The following is a 14,570-nucleotide window of genomic DNA, read 5'->3' on the forward strand; positions in this document are numbered from 1 at the left end:
CCAAAACTACACATGTTTAGAACATGATAGTTTACCAAAACAACTTTACCACAAAAATATCTATATTGTTATGGTTTTGGCTCTTAAATATCAAAGACACTATTTCTTAAGATCAACTAATTTTTTTTTTTAATAACCTCTATTTCAAAAAGTTTCAAGACGGACACCTTCCTATTCCTTCTTTACCAAACAAAAAACAAAAAAAGCATAATAACTTTGAAAAATACGAAAGATGCATTTTTTTTATTTTGATAATTCCTGTTCCTTTTTTCAAATTAAAGAGTTAAAAAAGCCACATCATCATACCTTCTCCTTCCCAAAAACTAAACATAATATCAGAGTCAGAATACGACATCTCATCACATTCAAAACACAAACTAAAACCAGAGGAGAAAAAAATTGATCATACATTTTTCAAAAACAAAACTATAAAAAGCACCAATAAAGACTAGATCCAACTCTTTAAAACTTAACATATACATGATATATACAAAAAGTAACATATATACAAACAAAACAAAAACATTTAATTTGACTTGTCAAATATAGAAATCCATATTTGAAGGTGGAGGTATGGCAAGGTCCTTCATTTATCAATGATATTACTTTTTCTATATACTTTATCTAGACACTATAAATTAAATAAAAATATTCATTTCATTGTAATTATGACATAGAAAACACCTATGAAATTGACGAATAAAACCCAAACTACATATGTTTAGAACATAATATTTTACGAAAACAACTTTACAACAAAATATCTACCGGTATATTGTTATGGTTTTGGCTCTTAAATATCAAAGACACTATTTCTTAAGATCAACTAATTTGGTTGTCTTTTTTTTTTAATAAACTCTATTTCAAAAAGTTTCAAGACGGACACCTTCCTATTCTTTCTTAACCCAAAAAAAACAAGAAAGGGTATATAACTTTGAAAAATACGAAAGATGTATTTTTTTTATTTTGATAATTCCTGTTCCTTTTTTCAAATTAAAGAGTTAAAAAAGCCACATCATCATACCTTCTCCTTCCCAAAAACTAAACATAATATCAGAGTCAGAATACGACATCTCATCACATTCAAAACACAAACTAAAACCAGAGGAGAAAAAAATTGATCATACATTTTTCTAAATATCAAAAGATAAAAAAAATCTTATGAAAATTTGGCACATATGCTAGCACCATGACAATACTTCACATCTTCCCAGGAAAAATAATGCACTCATTCAGACTAAGGCTATAATAAAAAAAAATCATTCTCATCCTGTTTTAGCCAAGTTTATAGTAAAACATTGGTTAGTTTTAATATCAATTTCATTTTCAGAATGAATCACACTTGGAAATTAACAAAATAAAAAAAACAATAACTTTAAATGTCTCTTTAAAAATATAAGAAAAATAAAGGATTTTTTTCATTATAGCCTCAATTAATTCTAAGATTATAAAATAAACATGATATATAAAGTAAGACATTTATAAAACATGTGAAAAGTAACTAGTAACCACTTTGTGATCAGTTCTGTAATTAAAACACTGTCAATTACTTCAATATGTTCAACTTGACCTAAAAATGACCTTGACCTTAAGGACAAACTTCCCAACCAAGAATCCACCCCACATAGAGCCTCAGGAAAAGTTGCACAACATTCGATTACACTAGGTTTTGAAAAGAGATCTTAATTTCTTAATGTAATTTTGAATAAGTTATAATGAATAATTAATAAAATATTTGTCCAAATATAAAATCATTTTTAATTTTCAGTCAGAATTATGAGTCACAAATTGACCTCAACAAGTCTGTCATATTTTGACTTTGACAAGTCAGTATTGTACACATATTTTTTTCATAATACACTATATGATGAGAAAATGTGTTTACAATATGGACTTGTCAGAGTCAGAATATGACCGACTTATTGAGGTCAATTTGTGTTAAATAAAACTTGATGAGGAAACTTAATTTTTCAGTTAATTATCACCTGAACTGTGACTGATAATCTTAAGTACATTTAAAAAAAAACATTTTCTTACTGGTATGTTTTATTCCGAGAGCCAGAAGGATGCAAATTTAAATGGAAATATTCAAATAAAAAATATAAGTTATTGAAAGTATTTTTTACAGTAATTTTCATATTTTTGAAGAACCTGTTCAAAATTGTTTATGCTCCAGACTCTTCCTGAAGAGTCTCGAGCATAAATGTCAATATCAGTTTCGAATATAAATTTTTGGTCAACTGTGTCTTGATCTTCCTTTGAAGGCCACTTGAATGAATTTTTTGAGCTGGACTGCTCCATGCAGTTAACTTGACACATCAGACCGTCCTTTCCAATGATCTGTCCCAGAAACATTTTGTCTGAATAAGCAACACCAACATATTGTCCAACCATATTTTTTTCACCATTATCTGAAAATTTAAAATGTAGTGTAAAGGAGTATGTTCGATAAGGTCCTAAAATGGCCCCCATTTTAAGGGTAAATTTCAAATTCTGATTTATCGACCAATATCATGATAAATTATAGCTAATACATTGACTAGCTAGGATATAAACAATTTTGTTGAAAATTTTACGTTTCTGCGTTCATTATTACGTCACAAGTTTCATGTTTCTTATGTAGATGATGTGATTCTTGAGTTCCTAAATGAAAGTCTGGTGTCTTTTATATTTTCTTATAGTATTTTTTAAAAGAAAAGTATTTCATTGGCAGTTAAAATTTTGAAATCTTTTGTAATTTATTAATTTTACCTTCATTTTCTTCTGTCTTGTTTCCTTCTGTCTTTTTTTCTTCTACGCTAAAGGTCAAAAGACCTTCTGAATTATTCACCTGAAACAAAGGAAGAAGTTTAAAAAAATGAACACTGAAAAGCTATCATTTAATACACTTTCCAAAAAATAATTTTAACTTTGCTGGTCATGCTGGTAGGATAAATGAAAAATTTATATGATTGTCATTCAACTTCAATGGACATTTGTCTCATTGGCAATGGCTCCAACATTACTTTTTCATATATTTAAAGAGGAAAAATATTCAATTTCATCTCCATTTTTATTAAATATTAAACAAAAGTTTCATAGGCCTTACCTGGAAAAGTAAAAGATCTTGTATCATTGGATCTGCCATCTCTTCTAAAAGTTGCTCTGTTTGAGAGACAGATAACAGGCTAAAAAAAATAAAAAATATATAATTGTTTAGTAGTTATCTCCTGCTTATTTCACATCTAGTATATGTAAACAAGTTTTCCATGAAATCTTGAGTCAAATTCGTAAAATATAACAAAACAAAATGTTGTCAAGAGACTCTTATTTGGCATTAAAATAAAAAGATCATATCATAGGGAACCATTGTACTAAGTTTCAGGTAGACTGGACTTTAACTTAATTAAAAAACTACCTTGACCAAAAATTTAATCCAAAGCAGGATGGACGGACGGATGCACAGAAGCACAAACCAAAAGACATAATGCCCCTATCCAATTAAAAGTAGGGTATAAAAAAGGTTGTGATAGGACAGTTAATTGAAAAATGTACAATCTTCTTTAAAGGCACAATTTTTTTTATGACTACGTTTGATTTCAATAATTTTGTATTTGCAGCCATATGGTAGGTATAAATAAAAATATCAATACTTGAGCACTAATCCAAAATATATTTTGATTACAAACCTTTCCTTCTGGCTCTCTTCCTCACTGTCTTCTACACTGAAAAATTAAAATTTGCATAATTACTTTTTGAGGGGGCAGATGGTTTTTTTTTGTCCTTCTTGATCTTGGAATTTTGCTTACTGTGCTTTGTTATTTCATGGATTTATTGTCCATGAATTATGAAAAGTGCATTTACCCTGACACATTTTTATTTCATTTTTATAATCGTCTCTTTGATTAAGGCTTTAAATTGTTGTTTTCCTGTGAACAGTGATGAATGTGTTAAAGTATCAGACTATATAAACATTCCTTACAATACTTTTAATATTAAGAACAATAAATAATTGGTAATTGCATTCTTGTTAAAAATTCAATCTGTCTCTCTCTTACCCATGGCATGTGAAGTTTATGTTATTTGCTAGAAACCAGTCAAAATTTCTGAAGGAGTATTTATTTATCATGGCAAAAATATAATGTCTTGCAAGACTTTTGTAGACGTGATAGATTTTCTATTAATTCTTGGTTATTTTCAATTCAAAAGCATATACTTACATCTCCGAGGTATGAGAACAGGTTTTCTGCTTTTTTGTCACTGGCTCATCATCCTCATCACTCTGTTCATCAAACAAGTCAGACATCTTTTTTCTTTTCTGAGGGAGATTTGATGTTGTTTCTCTACCTCTACCTCTACCTCTAATGGCTGATGACTTTCCTCTACCCTTTCCTTTACCTCTTACCCCTCCTCTGGCATGTCCGGTGATCTGATTACTAAAGAAAATTACCAAAATGATTGAAGGGTGTTAATAGATAAGTGATTTTTACATTTTAACTTGTTAAACAAGTAGAAACCACAAATAAATGATGTTTCGATTAAAACAATAGTTTAAAATTACTGTAAATATAAAATAGAAGATGTAGTGTGATTGTCCACAAAAGACCAAAATGACACAGACATAAACAACTGTAGATCACTGTAAGGCCTTCAACAATGAGCAAACCCTTTCTTTTTTTGAAGAAAAGTAATAAGAATAAATACGCTGCTGTAAATTGCCAGCAATTAAGTGTGCTGCTACATTTTTAAAACTCCTTGAAATTTATCTGTTAAAAGTTGTTTCATCGTTTGTATTGTATACCTTCTATCTTTTCTTGACTCGGCATACAGAGCCCTCTTTGCTGATCTTATATCAAAATTGCTGCTACTTGGGTCATAGCTGGTGCTTGGTCTGTTGGTGTTGCTTGATTCATCATGTTCATTGCTGGTACTTGGTCTGTTAGTGTTGCTGGGTTCATTGCTGGTACTTGGTCTGTTAGTGTTGCTGGGTTCACTGCTGGTGCCTGGTCTGTTGGTGTTACATGTGGATGTTGATGGTAGTCTGAAATAAGATGCACTGTTTATTAACAAAAGGGCATCACAATTTAAGTTTATAAAGGTCATTCGCATTTAGACTGGTCAAAATATAACTGTAAAAATACAAATAAAATGATACACATCCAGTGTGGAATTCTTAAATTGCTAACATGAGTATATTAATCATGTGTACATTGTTAATTAACAATTCAAACCATACCACAGCATTTTGCATAGATGTTAATGTAAAGCATTCATTTCATATTAACGTTTAAAGTAACAATCATACTTTGGTGTTTTTTTGTTGTTTTGAACCTGGGGGTTTCACAATACCAGTTCCCATTCTTAATCTATTTATATTAATAAAGTTAAATGTGGATATTACAACTTACACATTCACATCTGCTGGTGTCACATTAATCTCCATTTGCTCCAGCATTTCTTTCTGCTCCCTGGCCAAATTTCTCCCGCTGCCGACACCAAAGTTGAAAGGATCTTTCTCTGGTGTCAGCAGAATGACTTCTTGGTCCGGGGTCACCTCAGGCATAGTTGGCAGCTTCTTCCTATGGCTGTATGGTAGTTTGTCTGTAATGGGGAGGCCTTCCGAAAAACGTTTAATCATTTCCCCATATCCAAATGCTTTAATTACTTTACTCCCCTTCCTCCTAATGAGGAAGAGGGTATCAACGGGCTCATATACCTGTTCTCTTTCCAATTTGGTTGCAAATTTTTGTAAATTTTTGACAATTCTGCTTTTTGACTTTTGTAAGGCGTTAATTTTACAGTTTCTCTCCTGGTACTTGTTGTCATAATTTCTTTTCTCCCCTGGTTTTAGTTTCTCCTCTCTACTCTCTTCCTCCTCTCTACTCTCTATAACTGAAAAAAAAGTAAATATAAACAATTGAAATTACAAACTTACAAACATATACTGTAAAATCTAGGAATGAGGTTTAAGGACTTACAATAATTTCAAAAAGAAAAAAAAACACATTTTTTTAATTCTGTTTGTTTATTTTATGTTATAGGTTAGTCATTTAAGGTGTTACCCAACACTGTCAGTAAAATTAAAATTTGACAAAGTATTTTCTTTGACCCTTTAACAAAAATTTCCAAATTTTGGTTATATTGCAGTTTGACAAACATCAATTTTGTTCATTTAAAAGCTTAATATTCCATTAAAACAACTTAATTAACGCATTTAGCTGACTTTACAGAGTTATCTCACTGTAGTGTTAGGTACCACCTTAAGGGATATGACATGCACAGAGTAGAGTTAATTATATATTTGCATGCATTGGTGTTGATGAAAAATTGATTTTATGATTTTTGTTCATAAATTCAGATCAATTCAATCTTATAATTCTGAGAGCTCAAATTGTATGCATACATGTACATGCTGTATGTATGTTAATAGTGGATGATTCAAATCAAATTCAAAGTCAGGTCTCTCCTCTCAAACATATTAATTAATAGCAATATATTTAATCCTGAAGATCATAATAAATAAATTATAAATGTCTAGTAGAATAATTATTAACTTCATATCTCATTTCTCGTATCTCATTTCTGTTTAACAGATGGTCTTATTTGTTCCATGAATTTCAATAGTTAAAAATATCCAGAATTCGATTTTACCTTGCTTTTATGGAAAATCTGCATCTTCTTTCCATTATTATAATGGAAAGAAGGATCATCAGGCATATTAGTGCAATGCTGATTGCCACAAAACACATAAATTCCATGCTCATGCTTTCATCTATAATAAAACATTATAATAAATAATCTTAATAATTAGACATTGATGGCAATATATAAAATAAATTCATACAATGGTAAAATTTTAAAAGAATGTTTTTTTCACCACAAGTAAAATTTAAACCAGGCTTATAATTTATATTATGGCAGACGGGCACTATAAAAGACTCATCTGATAAAAGATACATGTAAATTCAATCAGTTACTGTATGTGACCTGATTAAACACCTCCTCCCTTATAAATCAACATTTCATTTTTATAGTTAAAGCTAGAAATAAAGAATCTTTGATTCATTTTACCAAACGTGTGCATATATTTTTTTCTGCCAAAAATTGTTTTAGTTTATTGTGAAATCTATAAAAAGACTCTGAAAGAACAAAAGTTAGAAAGTTAAAATTTAGCTTATACTCATAAAAAGGCTGAATTGAAAACTAGTAACACACAAACATAAAATAATGAACATCACATGCAATTGCATAACTTAACATGCTTAAGGGAACATAACAATATATAATTTTCATTCTGACTTCCAAGGATTTTTTTTTTTAACTCAAACAAGTCAAATCTATCTATAAAGTATGACTTTATACCTTAACCCTTTCCTCGTGAATGATGCCTTTTGATGCCTTTGTAGTACCTCAGTTAAACCACTTTGACTATGAAATGTCTGCGTAAATTTTATATCCAATATGAAAAGGATATTCATAAGAATATCTGACTTACATTTATTTGATGAAATTTTTGTTTTTCGCAATGCATTAATACTTTAAAGCATATTTTCAGTATCTTATTGAAAAATCCTAGGCAAATCAAGAATGCAAAAAGAAACGCATTGAGGAAAGGGTTAACATGCATAGATATTAATTTGTGTATATATATAACACATGTATCATGCACATATATACATAAGGTGTCAGCCCTGTATAACAAATGGTTATCAAATGTCACGCTGAAGCATCTGACAACTTTTTCACATGTTTAGATGTGTATAATGCATAAAGAGAATGCCTGTCATAAATTTTTAATGAGACCTTCCCTGAGATAACCATTGGTAATACAGGATTAATGCATATTATTCAGAACATACAATATATATAGTATTTAATGGTACAAAACATGCTAAATTATAAATACTGGCAAACATGTATATAGATAAACTGACATACATGAGAATCATACATACATTTTGTAGATGAAAATGTATACATTTCTTGAGATATAACATGCATTAATAAAATCAAACATGCCTCCAAACATTTATCATTTTGTTTATCATTACTATATAATACAAGTATCCACAAACAAGAGTCAGACATATTGAAAGCATAGAACCAAACATGCAATTTTTTCTAAATATACCTCTAAAAATGAAAATTAATCTCATTGTGTCTCATTGTCTTTATTCAGATTTTCTAACACATCAGTAAGCTCCCTCAAGAAATGAACAAGTTTGGCCTTTCCCTTTGTTTTAACCTCCTTCTGATACAATTGTTTGTGGTAATCAAATTGAAAAGGATCTTCAATCTTGTCCAAACATTTTTCAATCTCATACTGGAGTTGTTTGTTAGTCATGTTACTTGTGCTAAATAGCTTCTCTCGCTCTGACGGAGTAACTGGGACAGGATGACGGAAGTTGTAATGGTCTGTCTGAATTGGATGTCCTAAAAATTCTGTTTTCATAAGGTGAATTCTTTTTCGTACTGATAGTTTTAAAAAATCCACTAGTCCTTCATCAAGAGCCATCCCTGAAATAGATACATGGTCACCTTTTTTCCCTAAGTAATCAGTTTTCCTGAGTAAGATCCTATATGCAATTATACCATTTTCGATTCCCAGAGAACGACTGTTACCTTTATCAGATTTAATGTTAAAGGTTGACAAAGAATGGTCTTTGATGGTTTCTAGCAGCTTGTTATTACGGCAAACAGTTAACCAAATTTTGTCTGTAGGTACACCTTTGGGGATCCATGACTTCAACTGCTTGTTCTTTTCTTCTAAAATGAAGTCGAAATCTTCACCCAGGGACTTATTTCCACTTGTTGTGATTGATGAATATTTGTCACTTAAACTTCTTACTTCTTCTGGCATCATAAGGTCTTGAATGGTGTCAAAAATTTCTATAACTTGATATTTGGGATGTGATCTTCCATGAAACAGTTCTTTTGTCATGTATTTGGCACTCTTAAGGAGGTCAGAATTGTTTCTTCTTGTTGCCATTCTAAAATTTATTATACCTTGGGAAAATCTGCATACCTGGTCCATCATATATGTAAAATTTGAGTTTGATGGAACCCCATACTTCTCAGTGCTGTATTTCAGGAAACCTTTTGCAGTCGGGTGAACCTTTGACAACATACAGAGTCGAACAAATGGTAAAACCAACTCCTGTAATGTTCCCAGGTGAAAGATTAGTAGTAATCTCCATGTTTTGTGGTGATCTTTGCATGCCTTTGCAAATTGTTTGGCAGCATCAGACTCAAATCCCATTAGTTGACATAAGTGTTCCAAGGCAGGTGTCCAGTTTAATTCAAAGAAAGATTTCATAAGATTCATTTCATAGTGACCAGACCCTATCCTCAGATATAACCAATCAAATTCTAGCATGAATTTTCTCTCCATTTGGGGATGAAATTCCTTTGCATGACTATTATAAAGATCTGTTGACAAAAATGACTTTGCACACCCTTCAATGGCACAAACAACAGCTTCCTCTTTCAATTTCTTTATGATAAGGTATGGTAACCCATCACAGCATACAAATGTCCAGTGGCGCTGGTTGCCACCATATCTGACAATGCCATTTTCTTCCCCAATCTTTCTTAAAACTCTTGCAACAGTTATCATGCTGTTTGGGTTACAGAATACAGGATCACTAATAATAATTTCATGTCTTCCATCATGGTTAGACTTAACATGGTTGAATTGGGTGAACTCGCTATGCACCTCTGTGATCTCTGACTTATCGTCATTTTCATCTTCCTCAAAAATAATTAGGTAGCAGGTGTCTTGGTCTTTTACAAATGAGTCATTGGTACAATCTTTCTTTTTATTCTTGGCTGATTTCAATCCATCTTTTCTACTGCAACTTGTACAAATTAGTTTGCGCTTACCATTCAATGCTCCACAGTGTTCACATTTAATATAGTTTTCATCCTGCACATCCTTTTTAACCTGATCATCAATAAAATCTTCAAAATTTCTCTCAGTTTGCTTCTGCTCCTTCGACACAGTGTCAATGGCATGGTCAATAAAATAGTACAACTGTTCGTAATGATCTGTTTCCATTTTTGAATATCTTTCTGTGTCCTGATCAATCATTTCATTGATAAGAGATTGAAGTTTTGAAGTTTGTGTAGTATCATTCTCATTGACATTTTCAGCTATATCATCTTTTTCCATCTTGGGTAACTGTAACTTTTTTTCAGGTTTCAAGTCTGCTTTAGTTTGTAAACTTTCAGGAGATTGCAATTCCATAAAGGCTTTGTTAGTAATTATGGATATTGCAATTTTGTTTTTTGGCTTTATTGACCATGTTTTTCCTATTACTTGTTCGTTGTCAAACACATTCATCAGATCACATGAAGGTAATTCTGCGGGGTGGCTACTTTGCTCCTTAACCCAATTAGTGACAGTCTTGTAATGACCTGCTGGATTGGTATTTCCAAGTAAATCCACAACTAACCTGCTCCCAGTTAATGTATATGCAGTTAGATTCAGCAAAAAAGAAAGAGGTGAAATTAAACTTCTATTGCATACACTGTAAGATTGTTCTACTGCTCTACAAATTGGCAAGATGTCACCCGGTCTTTCTTTCAGCTTATGGAGAGAGATGTCAAGGTTACCAAGTCCCATTATGTAACCTATTAAGGGTTCATATCTGTTGTGGATCCATTTTAAAACATCAAAATTTGCCACGGCATGGGGGTCCTTGTAAACATTTGAAAAGTTACTTGAATCCTCAGATATAGGTTTATGCTGCTTTTCCCAATACAGTTGCATAACAGAGATTCTTCTTTCAGAGATAAAATGTTCAAAAATTCATTAAAAAAAACCTGTTTTTGGTTATCTTCCATCTTTAACAATGCATCTTTCATGTATTCTATCAAACTGTTTAACTGTGAATATTCAGTAGCTAAGGGTGTAGTACTTTTTTGACTTTGGTCGTCCTCAAAGTTACTTTTAAATTCAGTATTCATGGGTGGGTATGTACTCTGAGAAGCATCATCATCATCATTGGTCCTCTTTCTCTTTTTAGGCCTCCCCCGAACTTGATCAGTTTTAGAGCACACTTCACAACCTATGGTATGAGGTGGGAAATAAACCTTTGGCTTGGTCAATTTCAGTTCATTGGAGTTTGACAAGCTCTCCCCTTTTGTTTCCCTATATCTATATAATAACCTTGAGTGCCTAAGGCAAACAAATGGAGGGTATGTTTCGTCATTTTCCTCTTTAACATCAATTCCGTATATGGCAATTATTTCGGAAGCGTAAAGAACTTTTTGGTACTTTTTCTTAGAATCTCTAATAAATTCATTACAAAGGCGACATACAGTTTGTAGCTTTGATATGTGTTCCCGGCAATCAGAGATTTCACTCATGATGAAGTAAGTTGTAACATTTATGATCTTTTCGATTGTATCAAGAGGAGGATAAAAACAAAAGAAAGCAAGGTTTTAACCATCAGCTTTTCTCTGAAAATAAAGGCCATGAAACTTGTACATGTGTTCATTTGGTGTACAAATTATGTAGCTACAATATATAATCTCAAGGCATACTTGTTTGCTAGTTGGGTATAAGAAAAAAAAATTGAACCAGACAATATGCAATGAAGTACATCATAGAGATCAGCTCAATTGCTGAACATCAATGAATTCTACAATAATATATCCTTGAGTCTTGCCATTAAAAATGATCAAAAATTAAATCCTTTAAAAAGATCATAGAGAACATGTTTACTAAGTTTGAAGTTTATTGGACTTCATAAAGACAACCTTGACCAAAATTTAACCCAATACAGGAACAGATGAAAGAATGAACTAACTGAGAGGTGGGTGCATTGACTGCAAAACTTAATAAAAAGCTAATGCAATTAAAATACATACATGACAGCTGATACATGATTCTTAATTACAATCTTAAATGTCATAAGACAAATCAATTAACCAGAACAAGTCCTAATTTTTTTACTTAGTCAAAAGTTAGAATAAATAATTTGACTTGATCTTTCAAAATTCTTTAAATACTATTGATGATCAGTGATTGAGAACAATAACCATATATCACTATAAACTGAAAAATGAACTTTTCACTTACCATGTTGATCGTCACTACTGCTGTTTCCAGACATGTTTGATTTTTCTGAGAAAAAAAATGAGAGAAATTGTAACATATAAATAAATAACCATTCGACTTAAAATTATTTATAAAAAAAATGTTAAATATAAAAAAACAATGGCAGATTCAGAAAAAAAGGGGGGTCTTAGTGGAAGATTTAGATCTGTATTTCTTGACTTTTCTTTTCTTCTAAGTACACATAAATATTATGGTTTAAAAAAAATATTTTAGCAACCATTTGACCCAATTTTTTCTCAATACATTTGTTTGTACTTCTAAAATGATCAACTACAAAATGTAGCAGTGGCAGATTCTGAAAGGGGCTTCCAAAGAAGAAAAATAGATTTTATTTGAAACTTTGTTCTGCAAACTGACTTAAACAAGTCAAATCATGTTCTGACTTTACAAAGTCAGTAATTAACTAAATTTATTGAGATGGTCAGGCATTGTAAAATGATATTAATGAATGTATTGAAAAGGTTATTTTAAGACACCGGAAATACATGTAAGATCCTGTAAAAATAAATAACCATTTGACTTTAAATTATTTATAAAAAATCTGATAAAATAGTCATTTCCATCAAAAGTGTTTAATCAAAGAGAGGTAACTCAAGTTTATTTTGTTTGCCCACATGTAACTCGATTCAAGCCCTTTCCGTGTCCGATTTTCTCCCACACGCTCTAACATGTGGGCTAACCCGAATAATTCAGTCGTTATAAGATAAGATATGATAACTTTATTATCACTAACACATTGACAATAAATGGTTATGGCAACACATTAAAGACTAAATACAATAACATATATACAATGAAGGAGTGACAGTGGATAATTATGAGAGATATATTTAAAAAAAAAAATGAGAAGCATATACATTATTACAGAAATCAAGTACCTTTTAATAATGAGTTTCTCACCAACAAGCATTCATTCAAATAGTTGACAACAATTTTTAATATTGTTTGGGAATTATTATTTAGAATTGATATAAGCAAGTTATATGACAAATGTATGATAAGGAAGGAAATTTGCTGTTCAATAGAACATTATATTTAATTTTTTAATAAGGTTATCTCTCACATATTTATAGGAGGAACATTTTAAAAGAAAGTGAAGTTCATCTTCAATGTCTCCATTGTTGCAGCAAAGACATACCCTACTCTGCTTTGGTATTTTTAGATATCGCCCTCTTTCAATAGATAAAGTATGAGCGCTTTTAACCTCAATTTACATAATGTTGATCTATCACTTTTGGATTTGCATTGATCAACATACGATGGTTTTTTATTTTGTTTATAAAGTATATTAAAAAAAATCATTTTTTTATTTTGATTGATGTCAGTTTCTTGCTTTTGGAAGGCTATATCATTGATTCTTTCTTGAATGGGTTTTAAATACACCTTAATATCAATAGGATTTAGATTAATAAAATGAAATCCAAGTCTTGAAATGAGATTTTTCATATTTATTATCCAAGAGTTATTTTTTTCAGTTGCTTTATAAATTTTTAGGGCTAGTGAATTATTTGATTCAAGTATATGAAGCCAATATTTTATTGCTGAAAATTCTATTTTGGTATACATAGGCAATCTATTTAGCTCGGCTAAACATGCAGCATTTGATGCTTTACAATGTATTCCTAGAATTTCTTTAATGAATTTATACTGCAAGTGTTCAAAGGGATCTGAATCCCTGTGCTGTTTGCCTATTCCCCATACTTCACTACCGTATAGAGCAATAGGCACAACTAGGTAGTCAAATAATTTTTCTAATAGCTTGCATTGGTTATTAAGTCCAATTGGTTTTTTTATTTTAAAAAGTGCTTTTCTACCCTTTTCAACAAGCAATGAGCTGCACAGATTTAGATTTCCTGTGTGCTGCCAGTGTCATGCCAAGGTAGCAGTATGATTTGACAGTTTCCAGGAATTCGTTATTATATTTAAAAAAAATATTATGGGTTTTTCCATTTGAGTTAATATAATGACTTTTGATTTGTTTATGTTGACTTCTAGTTTCCAGCATTTAAAAAAATCACTAAGAACATTTAAAGCTGTTTGTAGTCCCTTTTCAGAATTTGATAATAAAACTATATCATCTGCAAATAAAAGGGAATTTATTGTTGTATCTCCAATTACAATGGGATCTGTATTAGCATCTTGGAGACTTTTTACCAAATTATTTATGTAAAGATTAAATAATAAAGGACTAAGAACATCTCTCTGTTTAACGCCACGGTTGGAGATAAATTCTTCACTGAGACCATTTTGGAATTTAATTCTACATGTAGTATCGTCATACATAGAATGAATTATATTAAAAAGTTTACAGGGTAATTTAAGTTCTAAAAGGATATAAAATAATCCATTTCTCCAAACTGTGTCAAAGGCCTTTCTGAGATCAACAAAGGCAGCAAGCACCTTCTGTTTCTTACTTTTCTTTTGTTCTATAATAGATTTCAAGGTGAATATTTGATCTGAGGTACGG

The 14,570-nt window shown here is 31.0% G+C and overlaps 1 protein-coding gene across 1 annotated transcript; it reads right to left on the reverse strand.

Moving 5' to 3' along the window:
- Positions 1 to 2,904: 2,904 nt before the first annotated feature.
- On the reverse strand, positions 2,905 to 12,103 carry LOC134694419 (uncharacterized). The gene is made up of 7 exons (XM_063555428.1): positions 12,065 to 12,103; positions 5,388 to 5,871; positions 4,781 to 5,020; positions 4,200 to 4,415; positions 3,669 to 3,704; positions 3,089 to 3,167; positions 2,905 to 2,922 (listed from the first exon to the last, which is right to left on the reverse strand). The coding sequence occupies exons 1-7, from the start codon at positions 12,096 to 12,098 to the stop codon at positions 2,905 to 2,907; spliced, it is 1,107 nt and encodes a 368-aa protein (XP_063411498.1). The 5' UTR covers positions 12,099 to 12,103.
- Positions 12,104 to 14,570: the final 2,467 nt, after the last annotated feature.

This window comes from Mytilus trossulus, chromosome 13 (assembly GCF_036588685.1).
Source record: "Mytilus trossulus isolate FHL-02 chromosome 13, PNRI_Mtr1.1.1.hap1, whole genome shotgun sequence".
Taxonomy (NCBI): Eukaryota; Metazoa; Mollusca; class Bivalvia; order Mytilida; family Mytilidae; genus Mytilus; species Mytilus trossulus.

Excerpts from the sequence above, each read along its gene's own strand:
- LOC134694419 (XM_063555428.1), bottom strand. The coding sequence starts at position 12,098 with ATGTCTGGAAACAGCAGTAGTGACGATCAACATG. Across the intron at positions 5,872-12,064 it reads CAGTAGTGACGATCAACATG|TTATAGAGAGTAGAGAGGAG; the intron begins GTAAGTGAAAAG and ends CTTTTTTTTCAG. Across the intron at positions 5,021-5,387 it reads ACACCAGCAGATGTGAATGT|ACTACCATCAACATCCACAT; the intron begins GTAAGTTGTAAT and ends ATCTTATTTCAG.